The sequence below is a fragment of the Octopus sinensis genome, linkage group LG17, assembly GCF_006345805.1.
Source record: "Octopus sinensis linkage group LG17, ASM634580v1, whole genome shotgun sequence".
Taxonomy (NCBI): Eukaryota; Metazoa; Mollusca; class Cephalopoda; order Octopoda; family Octopodidae; genus Octopus; species Octopus sinensis.
This window is the reverse complement of record NC_043013.1, coordinates 1,375,096-1,400,234: the sequence shown is the minus strand read 5'-3', so window position 1 is coordinate 1,400,234 and position 25,139 is coordinate 1,375,096. Positions and strand designations below refer to the sequence as shown.

The window sequence follows — 25,139 nt, the reverse complement described above, 5'->3', positions numbered from 1 at the left end:
TCTATATCTTGGCCGACTCTTCCTAACGCATTCATTATTATCGGCACCACCTTTACTGTTCTCATGCTTCAAGTACTTCCCATTTCAAATTTTAAAGGATTCTATTTTTTCCTCTCTTTCTTTACGATCCTGGCATCAAACACGGCAACGATGGGTCAATCGGTAAACAACTTCGCTTTTCCTTATCTATAATCGTTATATCTGGTCTATTATTTTCTAACTTCTTGTCCGTTTCAGTAGGAAAGTCCCACAAAATCTTTCATTTCTCCGACTCCAATACTCCAGCATAAAACTTTTCTTATATTCTTCCTATGCCAACTTGAGGCATTCTGTCACAATGTGTGCCACTGTTTCGTTCCAAATTACACGGGCTCTACATTTTTCTGACATATTTTCTCCAAATATACTTTTTCACAAATTGTTTGTTTTTATCGTTTGATCTTGGGCTGCTACAATTAAGCTGTCGGCTGTTTTTTTTAATTGCCCCCTTTTTAACCAAGCCCAGGTGTTTGTTCCACTTACCTCTTCAGTGGCTCTCCAAAATTCGCCATGCAGAGGTTTCTCATCAATTTGTCTGATGTGCTCTCCTTGTTATTATTATTATTAGTGTTATTATTATTATTATTATTATTATTATTATTATTGTTGTTGTTGTTGTTGTTGTTGTTGTTGTTGTTGTTGTTGTTGTTGTTGTTGTTATTATTATTATTATTATCATTATTATTATTATTATCATCATCATTATTATTAGGGCGGCGAGCAGGCAGAATCATTTAGCACGCTGGACGAAATGCTTAGCGGTATTTCGCCCGTCACTACGTTCTGAGTTCAAATTCCGTCGAGGTCGACTTTGCATTTCATTCTTTCGGGGCCGATAAATTAAGAACCAGTTGTGTACTAGGGTCGATCTAATCGACTGGACCCCTTTCTCCAAATTCCAAGCCTTGTGCCTACAGTAGAAAGGATTATCATTATTATTATCATTTTTATCATTATTATTATTATTATTATTATTATTATTATTATTATTATTGTTGTTGTTGTTGTTGTTGTTGTTGTTGTTGTTGTTATTATTATTATTGCAATGATAATACATCGGGACTTTTCTTTAGACTTTTACCTGGAGACTTAGTGCTGAACATGAAATTTCTTATTGTCTTGATGTTATATAACTTCCTAACAAGTCTTGTACAAGGAGCCACTGCAAAAAGTAAGTACATGCATTTCTCTTTTTATTTATAGATCATAGATTTATGTATGGAATTGTGAAGAGTCGCTTTATGTACAATTGAATGGAGCCATGCGTGAGTTGCAGACTCTGGACTATATTGTTTAGAAATCCCGTCTATTGACTGTTTGTTTGTTGTTTTACTAAGGCGCAGGAGTGGCCTGTGGTAAGAAGCTTGCTTACCCAACCACATGGTTCCGGGTTCAGCCCCACTGTGTGGCACCTTGGGCAAGTGTCTTCTGTTATAGCCTCGGATAACCAAAGCCTTGTGAGTGAATTTAGTAGACGGAAACTGAAAGACGACTGTCGTATATATATATATATATATATATATATATATATATAGTCTCGGAGGTGTTCCGTGAACCGGAACACCTCCGAGACATCAGATTCGGCAATAACACCTCAGCCTTGCGCCATTTCCGCTCTACCTGTCATTCTTTACAACACCTGTCTATGTTCGGATTGACCTCTCACAGGGGCCATCCGGACTCCCGTCTTCGCCGTGAATAGGAATTAATCTTCTCTCTTCGCTCCTTTGCGACACATGGGCTCAACTCTACTCCCCTCTTCCTCTAACCCCCTTCCTCTCTCCTCCCTTCTTCTCACACCTACTTCCTCCCTTCATTCCCACCCACCTCTCCTTTCTTGTTCTGACACCTACTTCCTCTTTTCACTCCTACCCACCTTCTCCCTTCCACCCTCTCCCTTCATCGTCACCCCCTCCGTTGTTACACCACCCCCTACACATTCCAACCCCACCATCCCTATACATCCCATCCCACACATTCCACTTTTACATACCCCACCCCTACCTCCACTCTCACCCCAACCTACACCCCACCTTTGCTTCCCCAACTTCACCATCACACCCCATCCCACCACAACACACCTCACCACGACACCACACACCACCATACCATACCACACCACCCCGCACACACTAGCACTCACCACTTCCCTGCACCCACACCGTCATCCATACACCTACACATGCACACACGCACACGTCAAGGTCACCAGCCCTTATCCACATGCACATACACGCGCTCACATACACACGTACGCGCACCTTCGTTTTGGGATCACCACTACTTTTTTATCTCCCCTTCTTCCTAGCTCTCCTGTCTGACTACCTCTGACCAGCATTTGCCATGATTGATCGTTAGTCACTAAGCCTTTTTTATTTTCTGCCTCTATTTATTTCTGTGTTTCTTTCTGTTGCAAAGTGTAAGCTCGAAACGTAAAAGACTTTCTCACTTCCCGAGCGTTAAACTAATACATCTGTTTGTTGTTTACACACCCCAGCTTCGTCATTTGTCTTGTTTGTTTTTGTTTGTTTGTTTTTTGTAAATTCCAACTATATATATATATATATATATATATATATATATATATATATATATATTATATATATATATATATATATATATATTTAAAAAAGGAGATGTGGAACACGAGTTGTGATATATAAAAAAAGGAAATGAAGAAAATGCTGACAAAATAATTTAAGTAAGGGAGTGTGTATTTAATTAGGTGAAAGTCCTTTTTACCGGTTGCGCATTTGTTATGCTTATCAAAAGATATTTTTTAAGAGAGATAGAGTTCCTTTCTGATAGATTTTTTTCTCTTATCTCTCAGATAAGAGAAAAAAATCTAACTTAAATTATTTTGTCAGCATTTTCTTCATTTTCTTCATATATATATATATATATATATATATATATATATATATATATATAATATATATATATATATATATATATATATATATATATATATATATATATATATATATATATTAAAGATAAACAAGAATGAAAATGCTACTTTCTTAAACTTGGTTTGTTTTCATTTAAGTGTTTCGGGTTTTATGAAAAAAGCTTATCAAAAATAAGTATAAAATATGTATAAAGAGAAGAGAGTTATTAATAAAATTAAATTTAAATTAAAATTAAGAATAACATTCATAGTTTACTGTCCTTTCTTCTTGCATGAGGACGTGGTCCTTTCTTCTTGCATGAGGACGTGGTCCTTTACTACTATCTGCCTTTCTAAATTAAATAGTGTGTGTATTTTGTAAATTAGTGTATATATATATATATATATATATATATATATATATATATATATATACATACATACATACATATATATATATATATATATATATATATATATATATATATATATATATATATATATATATATATATATATATACACGCCGGCTTCTTTCAGTTTCCATCTACCAAATCCACTCACAAAGCTTTGGTAGGACTCAGGCCATAGTAGAAGACACTTGTTCAAAATACAACATTGTCGGTCTGAATCCGGAATCATGTGGCTGGGAAGCCATTAGTTGGCTAATGATAGTAAAAGAAATAAAACAGAACCAATGAGTGTACTCATTATTGACATAATGTCCCTCCCAAAATACACCGTTTGTTAATATTCAATAACAAGCCGTCAAATCTTCCAAAGTAAAAGCTGGAAAGATGCAGGAATATTGTTCCCAATGGTTTACGAGATCGATATTGACGAGATCGATATTGATGATGCGTCAAACTACGCAATTCGAACAAGCATTCAATGACCAGAAGAGAAGACACTAAAGGATCCAAACCTTGTGAAAGACATTTGCTTGATATACCGGGATATTGGAGGCATGCAGAGAAAGACATGCAGGGCAGTAGACAGGAGTGAAAATTGAATAAGAGGCTTAAGGTTAGAAAGACAAAAATTAGGAATATTCAAAGGAATAGCCCTGTGCCCATCATAGTTGGGAATGCCATATTGAATGAAGGAAAATGATTGAAGTGCCGAAAGAAACGTGGTGAAGGTGCGTAGGTGGAGAGCAAAGCGAGGTTTAGTAAAGCGCGTCAGGCTTTCAACGATTTAAAGCTTGTCTTGAAGGTTTTCTCCGTTCCGACAAATTATTTTGAGAAATTTCAGCAGCAACGTTAAATATGTTCTGCTATATCAGTAGTTCTCAACAGGGATATGTATGGCCCTTGGGTGGGGCGGTCCATGTAGGGTATTTTTTGCTCGCCAGGAAGAAGCTTTAGGGGGAAAGCTCTCCAAGTTAGCGGGTCTGGTCAGTAACTGCCAGCGGGCTGGCTGGAGAGCTCGGTGTCTCCCAGTGGCGGTTGGATGCAGGGATTTCGCAGCCTATTCCCCGACCAGAGCCTTCAGCAGTCTGAGCGGGCATCGAGGGAGTGAGAAGGAGGAAGGCCATCCACAGAACCACCGATTCGGCAGAGAGGGCCTCAAGATGGCTGTGGATCAAAAGAGGAGAGCCATGGGATAGAGAGCTGGCCATCGGGATACAAGCTGGGATCTGATCAACCTCAGCTGCGTCACCTGGAGGAGGGTGTATGATGTTGAAAGACCCGAAACACTCGGTGATACCAGGTACACCAGTGAAGATGTGTCCAGATGCATCAGTCATCGTTGGATGCACACAACACTCATACTTCTACAATGCACAAAATATTTTAACAATTTCTATTATACAATTCCTAATTTTTTTATTTTTTTTTACTTGTTTCAGTCATTTGACTGCGGCCATGCTGGAGCACCGCCTTTAGTCGAGCAAATCGACCCCGGGACTTATTCTTTGTAAGCCCAGTACTTATTCTATCGGTCTCTTTTGCCGAACCGCTAAGTGACGGGGACGTAAACACACCAGCATCGGTTGTCAAGCAATGCTAGGGGGACAAACACAGACACACAAACACACACACATATATATACATATACATATATACGACAGGCTTCTTTCAGTTTCCGTCTACCAAATCCACTCACAAGGCATTGGTCGGCCCGGGGCTATAGCAGAAGACATTTGCCCAAGATGCCACGCAGTGGGACTGAACCCGGAACCATGTGGTTGGTTAGCAAGCTACTTACCACACAGCCACTCCTGCGCCTAATATTTATAATTTTTTCATTATTTTCTTCTTTTACTTGTTTCAGTCATTTGACTGCGGCCATGCTGGAGCACCGCCTTTGGTCGAACAAATCGACCCCAGGACTTATTCCTTTAAGCCTAGTACTTATTCTATCGGTTTCTTTTGCAAAACCGCTAAGTTACGGGAAAGTAAACACACCAACATCAGTTGTCAATCGTCAAATAAGTTATGTATACTAAAATCGTGAAGCATGTAACGTAATAACAGGCTAATCAGATATGAGGTAGTAACAATTCAAAGTAAATAACTCTGAAAAGGGCTTTTGTGCGTTCCCAGAGAATATTACCCTCAGGGACGCTAGTGTTGCTGTATTCGTGAATAAGTTATTAACCGAAATAAGTGGATCTATTGTTTAGAAAAATACTATTTACTTGTTTAAGAGTTGTACTGGATAAATTTCGAAAATAACTCTAACAGTTCAAATACTAAGAAATAAGCATACTCAATTACATTTTTACCAAATAATTTAGGAATATAAATGGGTTATTTCCCTTGGCTATATTTAAGGAGCCTATTATCGATTTTTTTTCAACAATCTGAGTATGCCATGAAGTTTCCAGACATGAGTTCTACTCACGTGTCAAGTTGCATCAAAATCGATAAAACGATATAGGCGGAGTTAACTAACAGCTTTACAAACACACCCACGGATGGAATTTCCCACATATGTAGTGGATAATATCCCCTCTCGTCATAGTGTAAAAATACTTTTATAATATATTCTGGCACTCCGTCGATTACGACGATGAGTGTTCCAGTTGTAATCAACTGAACAGCCTGCTCATGAAATTAATGTGCAAGTGGCTGAGTACACCACAGACACGCATGTAGTTCTAAGGCAGATTCAGTGTGACACAGAACGTAACAAGGTTGGCCCTTTGAATATCAGGTACAACTCATGTTTACCATCTAAGTGAACGCTAACTCATTTTTGCCAGCTAAGTGCAAGCTAAAGCAACGTGAAATAAAGAATCGAACTCAGCACCTTACAATCGTAAGCCAAATGCCGTAGCCACTAAGTCACTAAGCCAAGTTGAATCTATACAGGGCTGGCCATTTAATTCCAAGATTTATGTTTAACAACTGAATGAATTTAATAAAAGCATCTAAATATGAAACATGAAAATTGTTCAAAGTCCTTCTTGAGCGACACATTTTCCCATTCCTGTCAATACAGCATCACTGTCGGGTGACTTTTGGCCAACCCTGTATTTATAAAATAAAGACAGACTTTCAGAAGAAGAGATTTGTAACGAGATTATCCGGTTTAAACGCTATTTACAAACAGGCGCAGACATAATTGTGTGGTTCTGAGTTCGATCGCATTGCGCAGCACGTTCACTAAGTGACTTTTGCTGTAACCTGGGCGCGATTAATGTTTTGTGAGTGGGAATTTAGTAAAGGAAGAATGTGCAGAAGCCACTGTATGTATGGGTTTCAATTACAGGTATAAAAATAGGCGAGAAAAACCGAAAACCAAGGGCTTTACAACGGAAGTCCTTTGAGATATGTATTCTACACTGAATTACAGACACTTCCATGTCACACAGACTGTCAGAAAAGCAGTGTAACCAATGATGGGCTGTTTTTTTTTTTGTTGTTGTATTTGATACTTATACCTATTTCTGTATCTGTTCGCCAACTGCTATATAAAAAAATAAATATCGAAAATATTTTCTCTGAGTAATGTTAACCTAGAAAATTTGACAGGTTGATGCGGCAAGAAGAGTTAAAGGGAGGTTTCAAATTACACCAAAGGAATATATGACCAACGTAGAGATAAACTTGTAACACCATGCTTTAGTAACAGCTGTTGAGGTCGCTCTAACCACACACGGCCATGTTGACGCATTGAGAAACAGACAAATTCGGATCAATCATACTGTCGCACAGTTCAAAAGATGACATCATTAAAATCTAAAACAAACCAACGAGGAAGCTTATAAGCAGTCATTTGATCTGCTTGAAATAGCAGCGAAATCTTCGTCAAATCACAAACCATGCCGTCTTAAAAAGGGAAGGATACAAGGAAACGTGTAATCCTAAGTACACTATTTCTACAAAAATAAAAAAGACAATAGTCACGAATGGAATACTTGGATCAAAAGCCTGCTTGACCTAGGCTGGCCTAGGGCTAAACAACAGCTTTAATATTGGAATTGTGCATAATTATTGCGGGGTTTTTTTTCAACAAATTTTATTCAATAAAAACAATAACAACATGTAACAAAAACATCTTTAAATGATTATTCCGGAGCATATTCACCATCTACTTCAATTACTGCTTCCCATTTGCTTGGCAGACGGTCAGACCGTCATTTAAAGATGTTTTTGTTAAATGTTGTTATTGTTTTTGTTGAATAAAATTTGTTGAAAGAAAGCCGCAATAATTATATTACACCAACACAATATTTACATTTTTTTCCAGTCCGTTTTCTTTTGATGTTCCATCGACTGGTTCTCCCGTAACCCATTCATCAACCATTCAGGCTCTTCAACGATAAATCAAGTCTTTGTGCCAATGTCGCTAATCAATACGCCAAAGAAATATCGTTCGGAGATTTCCTCCTTTTTATAGTAACTAACATCTAATATAATAAATGGGAAAACTAATTTCCGTGTGTCAGTGTGTCACACTTCGAGCCCCGCCCCCATCTCTCACTATACATTGACACTCCTACTATAGCTCATGTTTGGGTGAGAGTAATAGTAGGCATAGAGACGGGAAGGACAGTTGCGAAGACAGAGAGAGAAAGAAAAAAAAGAGAGGGAGAGAAAGAGAGGTAAAGAAATTTAGCGAGAGTTGATGATGTTTTTTTTTTAAGTAGTGGTGTTGATGGTGGGTGGCAGTGGGAGTAATAAGAGACAGAGTGGGTATGAGAGAGAAAGAGGGACTGAACACAGAACATACTCATTTCTTTATTACCCACAAGGGGCTAAACACAGAGGGGACAAACAAAGACAGACAAAGGTATTAAGTCGATTATATCGACCCCAGTGCGTAACTGGTACATAATTTATCGACCCCGAAAGGATGAAAGGCAAAGTCGACCTCGGCGGAATTTGAACTCAGAACGTAACGGCAGACGAAATACTGCTAAGCATTTCGACCGGCGTGCTAACGTTTCTGCCAGCTCGCCGCCTTAGAACACAGAACATACTCAACACAATTCTTTTACACACACATTTAGCCTTTTTGTGATGGTAATGGGGGGATAATAATAGTAAGAGGCGGCGGCGGCGGTGGTGGTGGCGGTGGATTTGGTGGTGGTGGCGGTGGATTTGGTGGTGGTGGTGGTGGTGGTGGTTTTGGTGGTGGAAGCGACCAGGGATGACGTTGCGAGTAAGTGATAAGAAAGACAGTGCTGATGGTGGTGGAGGGATAGGCGATGAAGCCAAAGGTATTGATTGATGGTGGTGGCGGCGTCAGAAGTCTGAATGGTGTGTGTGTGTATGGCAGATGTAGTAGCAATGGTGGTGGTACTGTTGTTTATCATGCAGCTTTGCAATAAGTTCCAAGTTGACATATTATATCATTGTTTTGATGAACCTAATGGATGAAGTGTCGTTGTTGGGCCCAAGGCCTAATGAAGAGCCCTCCTCATTGGCTAATTGATAGCTCGTGCCAAAAACATGGTTTCAGTCAACAAGTTACATTTGTAATTCTTTTATCCTTTACTTGTTTCAATCATTAGACTGCGGTCATGCTGCAGCACCGCCCTGAAAATGCTTTAGTGAAATGAATCTCCACTCAATACTTATTTTATCGGTTTCTTTTGCCGAACCGCTATGTTACGAAGACGTAAACACACCATCACTGGTTGATGAGGACGGGGCAATGAACACAGACACAAATACACACACACACACACACATACGACGGGCTCTTCTCAGTTTCCGATTTTCAAATTCCCTCAAGACTTTGGACGGCCCGAGATTATCATAAAATACACTGGCGCCAAGGTACCACGCAGTAGGACTGAACCCCGAACTATGTGGTTAGGAAGCCAGCTTCTTACCATACAGCCACGCATGCGCCTAAAACAGTAAATTTGTTGTTGGCTAGATACATTTATTGCAGATAAACAAATGAGAAATTTATTCTATTAAATTAGTTATTTCAATATAAATACTTTCTTCATTGTAGAAGTTCGAATTCATTTGATTATTTCGTAGAACCGCCATAGAATTTGAAAATCATTCAAACAGTTTATAATTGGAGTTACGTAACAATAATTGCTGCGACTTACAGTGGTTAAAGCGTATTCTCAAAATTAATGTATGACATGTTTGCATTGACATCCGGCCAAACATTTTCAGGAAAGGGTGTGGTTAACAATAGCAAGTACAAGTCTGGAAATACCTATTACTCATGTTTGTGTCTAAACACAAAATCTGATTCAGTAAAATTTGAGCTGAAATAGAGACGCATTTAGACCGATAACCTTCATTTTATACCACCCATCAATAATAATCATGACTACTTCAAGCTTGGGAATAGAGCTACCAATTTTAGCGTGGAAGTGGGGGGGGGGCTCAGTCGATTACAGCGAGCCCAGGGCTCAACTAGGACTTATTTGACTCTAAAGAGCAAATTAGGTTTCGGTGGAGTTTGAACTCAAACTGCAAAGAGTCGAAGGGAATGTTGCTCGACAAGTTTCTGGATATCAACACCTAATATAAATTACATAAAAACGTAATAAAAAAGATTTCGAATGAATGAAAGTATTTGTGATAAAGAAATAATTGTTTCTTATAGACGGAGCCGCCTACAAGTCTAGACGCTTTGTGGATGCGAAACCATTGGTCACTCTATGATTTGCCACACAAGCAACCACTTGTACATACATTAATGCTCAAACTTATAGAGTGTGCTTCTTTCTTGGATATATGATCCACTGACCATATATTGGGCCATCCTATAAATAATGTAGTTTTTTAATACTCTTAGTTTTCAAAATTAAGATAATCAAAGTTCTTTTTTAATCTAAAATATACTCTCCTTCATTGTGTACAATGCTCTTCCATCTACCTGATAGACTTGCAAGGCCCTTCTTCCAAAATGCACTTGTCCGGTGCGAAAAGTACTCCTCCAGCACTGTTCTGACCTCGTCTACAGAATTCATATTTTTCCTGTCCAAATGATTTTGAAGGCTGCGGATTAAATGATACTCAGGTGGGGCAATGTCCGGCGAATATGTGGGTGGGGCATCGTTTCCCATTCAAACTGCTCCAGCCTTTGGAATGTCATCCTGGCTGTATGTGGTTCGAAATTAGACTCGGAAAGTTTGTGAGGAACCCATTGACCCAATTTGCTGACTTTTCCAATGGCACGCAGGTGTCGATGAATGGCTGAATTACCAAATCCAAGCTTCTCTGCTAGTTCCTCAACAGTTACGGTGTGATTTTGTTCTACCAGAATTTGCAAGACATCCTCGTCCGTTCTACAGATCTTCCAGGATGGGACTCGTCTTCTAGGCTGTAGTATCCGGCTTGGAATCTCTGGAACCACCATTGACACTGGCTTATGCTTATTGTCTGGTCCTCATATGCTGCGTTAATATTCTTCCCACTTTTCGTTGCGTTGTTGCTTTTATTGAACTCATAAAGCAAAATATGCCGAATATACTCCTTTGCCATTTCCATTATAGGTTTGAAAAGAATATATATATATACAAGCAGTATAACCCGGCCTTGCCCGGGATTAAGTTACAATTATTAAGCTAATCAAGTTCTTTATTTCAAACCAAACTAAGTAATATAGACGTCAAATTTGGGCGAAATCCGTTGAAATTAGTTATATATATATATATATATATATATATATATATATATATATATATATATATATATATATATATATATATATTATATATATATTATATATATATATATATTATATATATTATATATATATTATATATATAATATAATATAAATATATATGGGCAACAGACTCGAACACACATACACACACGTACGTACGTACACCTATTACATGTTTTGTGCACGCATACATGTTCATAAACAGAAATGAATGGGAAAAAATGTTGTTAAATTTGTAGATTAACATTCGCACGATTTTCACTAAAAAGAAAAATCGGTTTTTTTTTTGCGTGGAATCAACTAGTCTGGCCTCAAAACCCTTTTTGTGGTCCGTGAAACGGAGTGGGGTGTAGTGGAAGCCTCGCAAATTGTACCCATTTATATTGTGTAATTCACTGACAAATTGTTACTCGCCTCTTTGTTTCTTTGTTGTTAAATAAATGGATTGTCACAAAACACTTTTTTACTCGGCGTAAAATAAAAACAAAACCCTTTCGTACCCAAAGTAATATGTGTGTGTGAGAGAGAGGGGGGAGAAAGATGAACGATTTAAAATAAGTAATTCGTTTTTGGATTTCGCTTGCAAGATTCTTTCATGTGTTGAAGCATATTCTGTTGCGTCTGGGAGAGTCATTTTCTTTTTGTGCCTTATTATTTAACACATTCACCGGTAAAATTTCCACTTAATTCTTATTTTTATTTTCCTAAAATTTTCGTTGCGCGTTGCAACCTTTTCAATAGTTTTGACTCTGTCCGTCATTTACACTGCGTTCCCTTTTGTTTGTTTGTGCACATGTGTGTGTGTGTGTGTGTGTGTGTATGTGCCTATACATGCACATATGTACGTATGTATGTGTGTGTGTTTGCATGTGTTTTTATGTATGGATGTGCATCTTTATATGTGTGGGTCCGTGTCTCCATATGTGTCTGTTCATATAGTCTAAATACCTATCCGTCTGTATATTGATCTGTTTATTTACATATCTAACATACAAACACATGCAAACACACACACACACACACACATACATACGTACATGCGTGCATTTATAGGCACACACACACACAGACCCACACACATGCGCACAAACAAACAAAATGGAACGCAGTATATTGTAAGTGTTGTGTGAGAAAGTATATATACTATGATTATAAAATATAGTGTCTTTCAAAAACAAAAAACAAAACATTTTACATTTTATTTTTTATGAACTTAGTCACTCTCTTTCTCTCTCCCTCTCTCACTTTGTCTTTCCCGTGAAACTCTCTGCCTCCTTCTTCCACTTTTCTTTATCTTTTTTTTTTTGTTAGATGCTGTCAAAAAGCAATGGCCGATATTTTTTGTGGCTAAAAGCTATGTCTGAAAATAGATATTTACGCTATCCACGGGTGCCCCGGGGAAAATAATAAGTTGACAAAACCCAGATAGGGTGTTGACAAATGTCCTCCTAAAATTGGTGCGACATGCGTGCTATTTTGTGGACGTACATAAATTACAATCACGTACACACACACACACGCGCGCGCGCGCGCGCGCACGCACACATCCTCTCTTTTATAGATATGATATGATATATTTATATATATATATATATATATATATATATATTCAAATGCACAAATATATATGCATGTGTTTGTATGTCTCTCTCTCTATATATATATATGTGTGTGTGTGTGTGTGTGTGTGTGGTGTGTGTTGTTGTGTGTGTGTGTGTGTGTGTGTGTGTGTGTATGTGTGTGTGATCGGCTTGAAAAATAATTAAGATACTAGGATATTTTCCTACTCTTCTTAATATGAAACCAATGACAGCCTTAATTCACAAATAAAGAAATTCTATATTCACCAATGCTGTGTTGAGCACTCATTTCGTCGTTCTACATTTACGTATAAATATGTGTGTGTGTGTGTGTGTGTGTGTGTGTATGTGTGTGTGTGTGTGTGTGTGTACACGTGGTGTTGATAAGCCACAAAAATGACGAAACGTCGATGTCCATCACTCCCAGATGGGATTGATGGTGAGTTATCTCGCCTGTCTATGGCTGTAAGGTGTTTTAACACCGGCGTCATGAGAGTTATATATTCTGCTACGCCATTGCAGCCACCGGAAATTACACAAAGCTTATACATTAGTATATGTAATTAACAATATATATATAAATGCACTCATATATATGCATGTGTATGTATCTCTCTCTCTCTCTCTCTCTCTCTCTCTCTATTGATCTATCTATCTATATGTTGGTGTGTGGTGTGGTATGTGTGTATATGTGTGTGAGTAGAATAAGGTTGATAAATATTAAAAAGAACATCACAGAAGCAAAAATAAAGTGTTGGTTTTAACGCTTGACATGTTGAAACTAAAGAGTTACCTTAGGGTAATATTTAGTAACTGCTACAATGTACCAAAGAACATATGAATAGATTGTTGTTGTTTTTTTCTTTTGTTTAGCCAACACCGTGTGCTGGGAAGGTTATAAACATTTCGTACAGAAGTACAAAGAAGGAAAAAAAAGATATCGAGGACAGTTCTCGTATGTTTCAATTCTTTTATGGAGACTTCGTCGGCCATTGTGTACTTTCTTTAGCCATCGACAAACATTGCTTATAAAACCATTAATATATGAGGTTAGGGTAAAGTGGATAGATTAAATTGCATCCTTAATACTTTCGTAGCAACGAGATTGAACAATGAATTACCAGTATTGTGTTTCGTTGCTATAATATATTGTAGAACATATCAATAAATCTTTTTTTTTTTTCTTAGCTTTTGTGTGTGACGACAATTGTAAGCAACTTCTCAGAATAATATTTGATTGGACACAAAAAGGGGGAACAGCTGTTTGTACGTTTCAATGCTTTTTGAGTTTTCACCAATAGCTGTGTACCGAATTTAGCTATTTATAAACACATTGTTATTACTCATACACCAGATCGAAGTAAACAGGATGGACTGATTTTCATATCTAACATTTTAGGGCAGCTACATGGAACATTACATAACTGGTGAGTCATATATTACAATGTGAAGGCGCATGGCTCAGTGGTTAGAGTCTCGGATTCACAATCATGAGGTAGTGAGTTCGATTCCTGAAGAGGACTGTGTGTTGTGGCCTTGAGCCAGATATTTTATTTCATGTTGCTCCAGTTCACTCAGCCGTAGAAATGAGCCTTTGCCTTTCCCTTGGAATAACAACGGTGGCGTGGAGAGAGGTGGCTGGTAGACATGGTCGACTGCTAGTCTCCCATAAACAGCTTCTATAGAAAGTCGGGTGGTCACAAATCACCGAAATGGTTGCGCACGGCAATGAAAGAGCTTTCAGGAACAAACACACCGATCACCTCTTAAACAGACGAACGATCGATATTTACCATTAACTAATAGTAAAGGAGTGGAATTGAACTGCGCATCTGTTATTATTAATTGGCGTAATGACTCTCACAAGGCACAACAAAATTTGTTTCAACACACGAATTCACATCAAGAATCTTGCAAACCACATACAGAAACGAAGTAAACTCCAAATTTGTTTTATGTAAAAGAACCATGATAGAAGGAATATTAAACTTATTTCTATATATCATATAACTGCAGTTATTATGAAAATGTCAAATATAATTTTAAGGGAAGATCACTCTGACTCCTTAACCTCTAAAGACTACATTTTTTTTTTGGATGTGAGGTAAGAAGCTTCCTTCCCAACTCCATGGCTCCTGGTTCAGTCCCACTGCGTGGCACCTTCGGCAAGTGTCTTCTATTATAGACTCGGGCCGACCAAAGCCTTGTGAATGGATTTGTTAGATGGAAACTGAAAGAAGACTGTCGTATGTGTGTGTGTGTGTGTGTGTGTGTGTGTGTCTGTCTGTCTGTCTGTCCGTCTGTCTGTCTGTATCTGTCTTTGTCCCACTACCATCGCTTGACAACTGATAGTGTGTTTACCTCCACGTAACTTAGCGGTTCGGTAAAAGACACCGGTAGAATAAGTACTAGGCTTACAAAGAATAAGTCCTGGGTCGATGTGTTTGACTAAGAGCGGTGCTCTAGCATGACCGCAGTCAAATGACTGAAAATTGTAAAAAAAGAAAGAAGAAAATAATAGGCGTAGACGTGACCAGGTGGTAAGTTTATGTCCCTCTCATGTGGTTCCGGGTTCAGTCCGACTGCATCGCACTTTGGACAAGTGTCTTCTGGTACAGCCTCGGGCCGACCAAAGCTTTGTGAGTGGATTTGGTAGACAGAAACTGAAAGAAGCCCGTCGTATATACAGTGCGTGTGTGTGTGTGTGTGTGTGTGTGTGTGTGTGTGTGTGTGTGTGTGTGTGTGTGTGTGTGTGTGTGTGTGTGTGTGACCACCACTAGACAACCGGCGTTCATGTGTTTATGTCCCTGTAACTTAGTAGTTTGGCAAAAGATAGTGAGTAAGTACGAAGCTTAAGAAAGATTAAATCCTGCCGTGGCTTCGTCCGACGAACATTCTTCAAGGCGGTACTCCAGTATGGCCGCAGTCAAATGACTGAAACCAGAAAAAGATAAAGATGCATATTTCATTGTTGTTGCAGGATTTCTTAATATTATATCGCACAGACGATAAGAAACTGTTTTATGTCGGAATTAAAACATTAAGATCTACAGAATCTAGAATTAAGATTTCTGTTGCGTAAACAACGGAATTAAGTTGTTTATGCATTAATTTTGCAAAAACTCTTAATGCAAAACTCTGTGTCGAAATATCTTGTTATTCTTTAATAGGTACTGATACTCTAGATTATTACTTTTCAAAACCATATACGGCTTGTTCTCAAATATTTTTACTAACGTCCGGAATGTGTATTTATGCTAATTATACCTAATATTAAGGCGGTGGGATGGCAGAACCGTTAGCACGCCGGAGAAAATAGTTAGCGGCATTTCGTCCGCCTTTACGTTCTCAGTTCAAATTCCACCGAGGTCGATTTCGCATTTCATCTTTCCGGGGCCGATAAAATAAATACCAGTTGAGCTCTGGGGCTGATGTAATCGACTAGCCCCCCCACCCCCACCCCACTCGCCCAAAATTTCAAGCCTTGTGCCTATTGTAGACAGGAAATATATCTAACATTGAAATGATTTAGTGTCATAGTTACGTAATCCGTTCCGTTATAATTTATGTTAGATGTGACAGGAGCTGCATACGTAAGTGATTTTTCTGGACATTTGTTGATTTAGTGTATGTTTTGTGACTAGCTATTAATGTCTTGAGTTTTTAATAGTCTTTGTGGTCTTGAGTTGAATTATTCATTCGTTTTAATATTAATGGACGGTATTATGTTATAAGTTATTGTGTTTTAGTGACTTCCATTAATAGTTTTGTGAGTAGCCGAAGAATAACGATGTCTACTGTCTGATGAGGGAAAAATCATCTCGAAACAGCTCTATAAGAATAATATCAGTTATCTTTCTAAATACTTCGGAAAACAATAAGATATTTAAACATCATCTTCAATCTGCTGTATTTGCCATTAATACATTCTATTTTAATTAACTACGAGGCTAATTAATGTATTATATGCAAATCAAGGGAGCAAGACTATGAAAGCTACATCCTAATAACCTCTTACTTCACCGAACATTTTAAAATTATTTTTCGACGTTGTTGTTGTTGTTGTTGTTATTATTATTATTATTATTATTATTATTATTATTATTATTATTATTATATTATTATTATTATTATTACTATTATTATTGAGTGAGAGAGCAGTGCATGCCATCAAAGTGACACTGGGGTAAAATATACGAAGCCCAGTATACCCGTCATAACTACCCGTCTGATAAGGGTACACCAGGCACATGCATCACAACCATATGTGCGCGACATGGTGAACTTATATCAAGATAAACAGCACATGACCTTGCAGGTGGGGCCCAGATAGAATTTTCTTCAGGTTGAGTAGCCCATCCCGCTCAAAAGGTCCCTGAATAAGGGTTGTTTAAGGATGCTGAACGAAACACCCATGTTACCAAAGGTGATTTATCCAAACCCCAAAGAATCCCTCTCAACACATGGATACGATGCTCCCCCACTACTTCTGCTCGTGATCAGAGATGCACATATCGTCAGCCACCTAGGGACGTTCTCAACTGGTTACGGTCAAACAACTGACAAGCAAATCTGTGGTATTGAGCAGAATATTTGCTGTAACCCATCTTTTATACCAAAACAAAACAATGTACATGATAACACTTCCAATCATTAAGATCAGAAGCCACGAGAGCCACTGCCTGGTATGCGTAGTGGTTAAGGGCGCGGGCTACTAACCCCAAGATTCCGAGTTCAATTCCAAGCAGCGACCTGAATAATAATAATAATATTTTTTTAATTACATATAACTGATGTGTAATGTACTAATTAATTAATTAGTTAGTGGAATACATTTTATAAAAGTAAAGCAAAAAAGGGGATAAAGAAAAGATACAAATATCAATGCAACACCAAATGTTTTAACACTAATTAGATTGACCATCTTTATTCGTATAAAACGTTGGTATTCTTTCTCTGAAGGTCTGAGCAAAGAGAGAAACCAAATTGAAACCACCTTTTCTTCAGACAAAGCGATAAAAGCCTAAAGCTCTATATTCATTAAGATATACATTGAATTGTGTGTGTGTGTGAGAGAGAGAGAGAGAGAGAGAGAGATCTATGTAGAACCGGATTTAAACCGTGGGTGGGGTCTGGGCCACTTCAAGTGGGCTTAGTGGTTAGGGCATTCGGCTCATGATCGTATTGTCGTGCGTTCGATTCCCGGCGACGCGTTGTGTCCTTGAGCAAGACACTTTATTTCACGTTGCTCGAGTCCACTCAGCTGGCAAAAATTAGTAGTACCTGTATTTCAAGGGGCCTGCATTGTCACACTCTGTGTCCCGCTGAATCTCACTCGGAACTACGTTAAAGGCACACCTGTCTGTGGAATACTCAGTCACTTGCACGTTAATTTCACGAGCAAGCTCTTCCGTTGATCGGATCAGCTGGGAACCTCGTCGTCGTAACCGACGGAGTGCTCCTTTTTTTAAAAAAAAACAAGATTTTAAATCTTAGAAAATTATCAAATTAAATCTCAAAACCCGTCTATTTCAAATAATTGAATTTGATGAATTAGCAGAAAAGGCTGAAATCAATGACTAAAAATGTCGTTTTACAGATATACTTTGCAAAAGCCAAATGTCGTTTGTTCACGCATCGAGTTGTGGTGTTTGACTTTTCCTTCATTGGGAAAAGTATAACGATGGAGGGAAGCGGAAGTAAGATGTTTCTTTTGATTTTTAATGCGAGTTACAAATATTTCAGAATGGAGAATACGATGAAACGACAGAAAATTACGAAAAGACAAAAAAATTATTTTAGTGGTTGTTGCGTGCGTGTGTGTGTGTGTATTTGTGTGTGAGGGGGTGGGTGGATATACCAATATTTAAAAGACGTGAATTTTTAAAATTCTTCTTTTAAAATGACTTCCCTTTATCGTTTTGCATTGCGCGAAAAATAAGTGGGGGTGGGGGAATCCCAACAAAAACGGGGAAATTCAAACAGCTATTTCCGAAAGTCTACTTTTCCAGTTCCCAGGAGGTGGTGAGGTGTTGCACAATGACTTATTTTTACTGCACTTTTTTTACTTTGGAGAAAAAACGTTTTACAAATGTTTACTACCTTGTGAAAATTATATCAGCTAAACAAAGACCTCTAAATGTAGTAAAAACTATGACATATTCAGAACACAGTTTCAGAAAATTATCGCCGTTCCCTTTGAGCATGGAAAAGACACATTTAGACGGGGCAAAATGAGTAAAACAAGATAAGGTAAATTTGTTAGTTTTCCAAAATTACATTTTATAAAAGATTCATTCACATAAACATTAATCCTTAGACATCAGAAAGATCAGGAATGCGACAGAAATTTTCAATATTTTGGTCAAATGAAAGAGGATCATGGGAAAATGCCACATGATATGAAATTAAGGAAACTCGACTGAGTCTAAAAACTCAACATAGACTATTCTCTTTAGCGGATCTTTTCTACACATGTGGAAATTTCAAAGTTTATTGAACATTTTATTAATTGTATTCATGTAATTTTCCACGCTAAATCTCAGGAGGTATTTCACTTTTCCCAGAAACTTTTTTAAAAGAAAGTTATAGAGGCTTAAAGTTTGCTCATTTTTACCCTGTCAGAAAACAAGATTTGGAAGCTGTCATTTTGTGCGTGACAGCACATGTTGTCAACTGTAAACGAATGAAATATCGGCAGGATTCTGCTTTTCGCACGCCTTATAAACCCTCATAACTTTTTTTACTTTTTGAAACTTTCAGAAAATTTTAACGAATTTGTATTCTACAAACGGGAATTCATAAGATTATGCAAACACAAAAACAAAAAAGTTGGGGTGCGTGATTTAAGGCCAACTTAAGCTGTTATGTTTAGCACATCTCACAACTACCTCAATGAGTATATAGATATTTGTGAACATGTGCTTTCTCGCAGACAAAGGAGTTCTCATGCTTAGCTTGTTACTATGGAGACATGCATGAATGTTTGTGGCTAAAATTACCCAAAACTTGAAAATTTAAAAGCTATTAACTCCTTACTTATTGATTTATAATGAAAATGGATTTTATGTCAATGATTAACATACAAAAGTACATCATTACATCAAATATGAAATCAATTGGAACAGAAATTGAAAAAATTGAAAAATGGCTGCCAAACAGAAAAAAATTCAAAATGCTTTTAACAGTTGAAAGATGTAATTTTATGATTAAAGCTAACTTCAAGATTTAAATTTTGAAATGTATGTATGTATGGTTGCGATTAGTCCCCTACCAAAATCATATAACGATTTAAATAAATATTTTAATGTGTTTATTTGTATATAATTGTAAATGCTAAACTGAATGCGAAGCCAATATTTTCAGAGAAAGTCGAGACCAGCCCAGTTATTGTCGATGGCAAACTCTCTGAGGAAGGTCGTTGGCCATGGATGGTCTCCATTACTGCGAAACACAAACGGAAAGCATTCAACTGTGGAGGCATGCTTATTACTAAATATTGGGTCCTCACAGCGGCACATTGTCTTTATGTCAATGAAAAGTAAGTTAAATATTGTTCTCTTTGTTGTCGTTATTTTTGTTGTCTTTGGGGCGATGGCTCGTCAGAATTGATGAATGGACGAATGCCTTCTGGTATTTAGTTGTGTCATTGTACTTTCTGAAATCAAATTCCACTGAAATTAATTTTTTTTTACTTACACTCTACCAAGGTCAATAAAGTAGGTATTAGGTTGACAAAATTATTATTAAAGAATAGATTATAAGAATTTGCTACTTACCTAACTACGATCGGTAAAATAAACATCAATCAAATACCGAACTTAGTATTAATAGCAATGTCTCCTCCTCAATTTTTTTAATCATAGTTTTGTCAAAAATTATTATTATTAACTAGTAGTATCGCCCGGCGTTGCTCGGGTTTGTAAGGGAAATAACTATATAAGCATTTTTAGAGAGTTACTTCCCTTATAGATGCCAATTCGGGCTTTCTTAGCCATTTCTGTTTTGGTGTCTTCAAGCCATGAAGTCGTTGTTCTAAAAGAACGCTGGTCTCCTTGACAACGCTTTACGACGTTGATTTCCTTACACTCCCTTCCCCACAGCTTCACGAGAGAGGGAAGAAGGGGGAGAATCAAACAGGTGCAGGTGTGACCATGGACGCCAACTCCGCAGCCATCGACACACGAAAAATTATGCATTAAAATGGAATAAAAAATGATGTTAAATTATTTTTAAAATCGTAGACTCATCGTAGACGCGCACTAATACCCAGACGGGCTCGATATTAATCACGACTATAAGATACCTGAATTTGGTTAAACTGCACCGCAAAATGTGGGAGTAGTTAGGAATCTAAATCGAAGGGGACAGACACTCACACAACTACAGTTTTATATATATAGATATAGAAAATACCGTTCAAGCGGCGAGCTGGCAGAAACATTAACAGACCGGTAAAACGCTAAACGGTCATTCGGGATTTGAATGACTTTGCTATGGGCAGATCATCGCGCCAGTGACAATATGATTAGCCAATGTGTGGCGTGACAGAGAACACAGCTATAAACAAGCTTTGTTCTCAACTGATGTATTGAAAAAGAAAAAGAAGATTAAGCTTTAGAGTTACGACTGATTTGTGTGACTTGACTTCTTCGATATTTGGAAAGTAGACTGTTTATGAAATTCCCTGAATTCACGGCAGAGGAAATTTTTTCTTACTCTCCTGACTCATTCATGGAAGACTTGTTTAAATCGTTGCTGAAGGCCCATGGCTTAGTGTTTAGGATACTCGGCTCACGATCGCAAGGCTGTGAGTTCGATTCACTCCACGCAGCTGGCAAAAATGAGTTCTACCAGTATTTCATTCTGTGTCACGCTGAATCTCCCTGAGAACTACATTAGGGGTACACGTGTCTGTGGAGTACTCAGCCACTTTCAGGCTGTTCTGCTGATCGAATCAGCTGGAACCTTCTTCATCGTAACCGACCGAGTACCAGTTAAATCCTTTACGTATTAAGTGACAATGTGGGGGGCGTGTGGCTTAGTGGTTAGGGTGTCAGCATCATGATTGTAAGATTGTGGTTTCGATTCCTGAACCGGGCGACGCGTTGTGTTCTTGAGCAAAACACTTCATTCCACATTGCTCCAGTCCACTCAGCTGGCAAAAATGAGTAACGCTGCGATAGACTGGCGTCCAGTCCAGCTGGGGAACACATACGCCATAGAAACCGGGAAACCGGGCCCATGAGCCTGGCTAGGCTTGAAAAGGGCGCTTAAATAAATAAATAAAATTAAGAGATAGTGACTCTTTCACTCTTGTTTACAACACCACACATCTCATTATATCAACTTGCATTAACTCTTCTTTTCATCATCTCACCCTTTCTTTCTTTTCCTGTGATGTCCGTCATGTATTCAAGGTGAATATAAATTCGAGGTGTGGCTGTCTGGGATTTTGTATTAACTGATAGTTTATGAAGACTAACCTACAAATCATAAGGCTTGTGGGCACGTGTTATCTCCCTATGCAACCATAATATACTATAAAGTATATTAAACGTTTTTTTTATAACACATCCCACTGTGTTAGCAGTGTTTTTTTACAGTATTTTGCCAGTACTAAAATTATAGCCAGCCCTGATTTTTGCTACATCGTTTCGTATCGAGACGTCTCGTTACGAAATGCTGTAACAAAAATCAAGGCTGGATATAATTTCTATAGTTTATCTGTAGAAGTAACCTTAACAAAACAGTTAATGAAAACTATATGAACCGGGTCGGAAATATTTCAACAATTTGGGTCAATGCAATGATGAAAATAATAGCGAAACTTGTTTTTTGTTTTCTTTTTGTCGTTGTTTTATTTTTTCCGTTGTGTTTCTTTACAATAAACAGGTGAATAGTATGGCCCCGAGTTTACAGGTGCTTTCGATTACCAGAGATAATGAGTGTCACGCAAAGATATGTATTGAATCATCTGTGATATATAATTCCAAGTCTATATTTATTATGTTACTAAGTTTTCTATGAACCTGTGGTGTTATGCCCAATCAACAGAATCAATTATAGAATGAAGCATTACGGAAGATGAGAACGGTCGTGGTTGCATAAAGATTCTTGATTGTAGCCATTGCACTTCATTTTTATTCTCCTTTAAATATGAAACTTTCAAGGAGATTAGCAGGAATGATAGGAATATTAATAATCTAAGACTCAAAGAGAAGGATACATAATCAAAGAAAGAAAAAGAAGGGATAGAGATAATGAAAGATACAAACAGGCAAATAATTTTCTTTCCGTTTCATACAATCCGAACTTAACTCTGTTTTCACGGCATACAGCCGAAGAGAGAACGCTAGTCTATCACTAGTCTGTTTCCAGATAATCTGGAATCTAATTTCAAGAGCTAAATGAATTGAGAAGGTTTTTTTTTTATCCAGTAAGACTACGAAATATTAGATGCGCATTTAAACTCATAAACCACGAACAAGAAATTTCATACGGAATCGTTTTTTCCCTTCTACAAAAGAGAAACATGATAAATAGACGAGGAAGATTATAATTCCTTGACACCAAGCTTCCTGGATAATGGTAAGTCTTTTGAATAAACTGCATCATGATATACATTCATCTCCCGTTGGCGACATTCTTTCACTTACGCTGCCAAATTCCCTCGAAAAAGAACAAACGCCAGAATATTCCATTTAGTCTTTTACTCTTAAAATCAAGAGGAAACACAGTAATAAGTAACTTGATTGCAACTGGTTTGTTTCAGTTTAACTGGTTTGTTTAATTGGTTTCAGTTTAATTGGTTTCAGTTTAATTGGTTTCAGTTTAATTGGTTTCAGTTTAATTGGTTTCAGTTTAATTGATTTCAGATAATTGGTTTGTTTCAGTTAATGATAATACATGTCATTATTTCTAATTGCCTAATCAGCAAATCAATGAATGTTGTTACAACTAAATTCTTATCCTCTCAATCATCCTAACGTCTCATAGGTTTGAGCGTCGACCTCATAATCGTGAGGTTGTAAGTTCGATTCCCAGACTGGGCTGTGTGTTGTGTTCTTGAGCAAGACACTTTATTTCACGTTGCTCCAGTTCACTCAGCTTTAGAAATGAGTTGTGACGTCACTGGTGCCATTCTATATCGGCCATTGCCTTTCCCTTAGATAATATCAGTGGCGTGGAGAGGGGATACTGGTATGTAGGGGTGACTGCCGATCTTCCATAGACAACCCTGCTCGGACTTGTGCCTCGGAAGGGAACTTTTTTGATGCAATCCCATGGTCATTCATGACCAAAGGAGATCTTTACCCTTTACCTATTACGTTGCACTGAAATGTCCTAGACCCAAACATCCTCTGGGTTCTTCCCCTACTTGCCAAACATGTCACTCGCTTCCTACTACATGTTTTCATCCAATTTTGGATCAGTTTAGATATCGCAGTTTTTTTTTTACCTTTCTTGTTAAGAATTATCGACACGATCTCTTCATTACGGGTAGATTTTAATTGTTTAAATATTTTCTAGCTGTATAAGCCATGTTAGTTTCCACTCAACGATATTTAGAAGAAGCAAGGCAGAAACGTTAGCGTTCCGGGTATTTCGTCTGTTTTTACGTTCTGAGTTCAAATTCTGCTGAGGTCGACTTTGATTTCATCCTTTCGGAGTCGATAAATTAAGTACCGGTTGCGTACTGGGGTCGATCTAATCGACGGAACCCCTCCCCCAAAATTTCGGGCCTTATACCTAGAGTAGAAAAGATATTTAGAAGAAGAAGAAGAAGAAGAAGCATCATTTTGATTAATATTGTCATTTTGTACAACGAGTCACTTTTTTTCTCGACGTTTTTTTATTTTTTATTGGCTTCTTTTTCACGATATAATAAAACCTTACTTTCTGTTTTAGGCAGGAAGGTTATAATATATTGTGCCTTTTCTTATGAGGGACTGAAATCGTATCGAAGTTTTTCCGTGCCGAGATCTTCCCTCTTATTATAAAGTACAAGTTATTATTTTATCTGAAGATGTCATTTCTGTCGTCAATGCAAAACCTGCTTAAGCATGTACGAAACTAAGAAAGAAACTATTTTAAAATATCACAGCGTTTCTTTCTTCATGGGAAGATACGCCGTCCACATCATTCTGAAGGACATTTACGACACAAGTTGAATAAACGGTATATCGTGGCACTTCGTCGGTTACGACGATGAGGTTCCAGTTAATCCGATCAACGGAACAGCCTGCTCGTGAAATTAACGTGCAAGTGACTGAGCACTCCACAGACGCGTGTACCCTTAACGAAGTTCTCGGGGAGATTCAGCGTGACACAGAGTGTGACAGGGCTGGCCCTTTGAAATACAGGTGCCACAGAAACAGGAAGAAAGAGTGAGAAAAAGTTGTGATGAAGGAATACAGCAGGATTCGCCAACACCCCCTGCCGGAGCCTCGTAGAGCTTTAGGTGTTTCCGCTCAATAAACACTCACAACGCCCTGTCTAGGAATCGAAACCGCAATCCTACGACCCCGAG

At 37.9% G+C, this 25,139-nt stretch overlaps 1 protein-coding gene across 5 annotated transcripts in view; it reads left to right on the top strand.

Moving 5' to 3' along the window:
* Nucleotides 1-25,139, top strand: part of LOC115221001 (kallikrein 1-related peptidase b3-like) — a 75,069-nt gene that overhangs the window by 19,790 nt on the left and 30,140 nt on the right. For 3 of the 5 annotated variants that reach the window (XM_036510257.1, XM_036510259.1, XM_036510258.1), the window contains 2 exons: nt 1,113-1,210; nt 19,973-20,147. In XM_036510257.1, the coding sequence (XP_036366150.1) occupies nt 1,113-1,210; nt 19,973-20,147 (273 nt within the window). Of the gene's footprint in view, nt 1-1,112; nt 1,215-19,972; nt 20,148-25,139 lie in introns of all 5 variants that reach the window. The other 2 variants (XM_036510260.1, XM_036510261.1) reach the window with 2 other exon arrangements.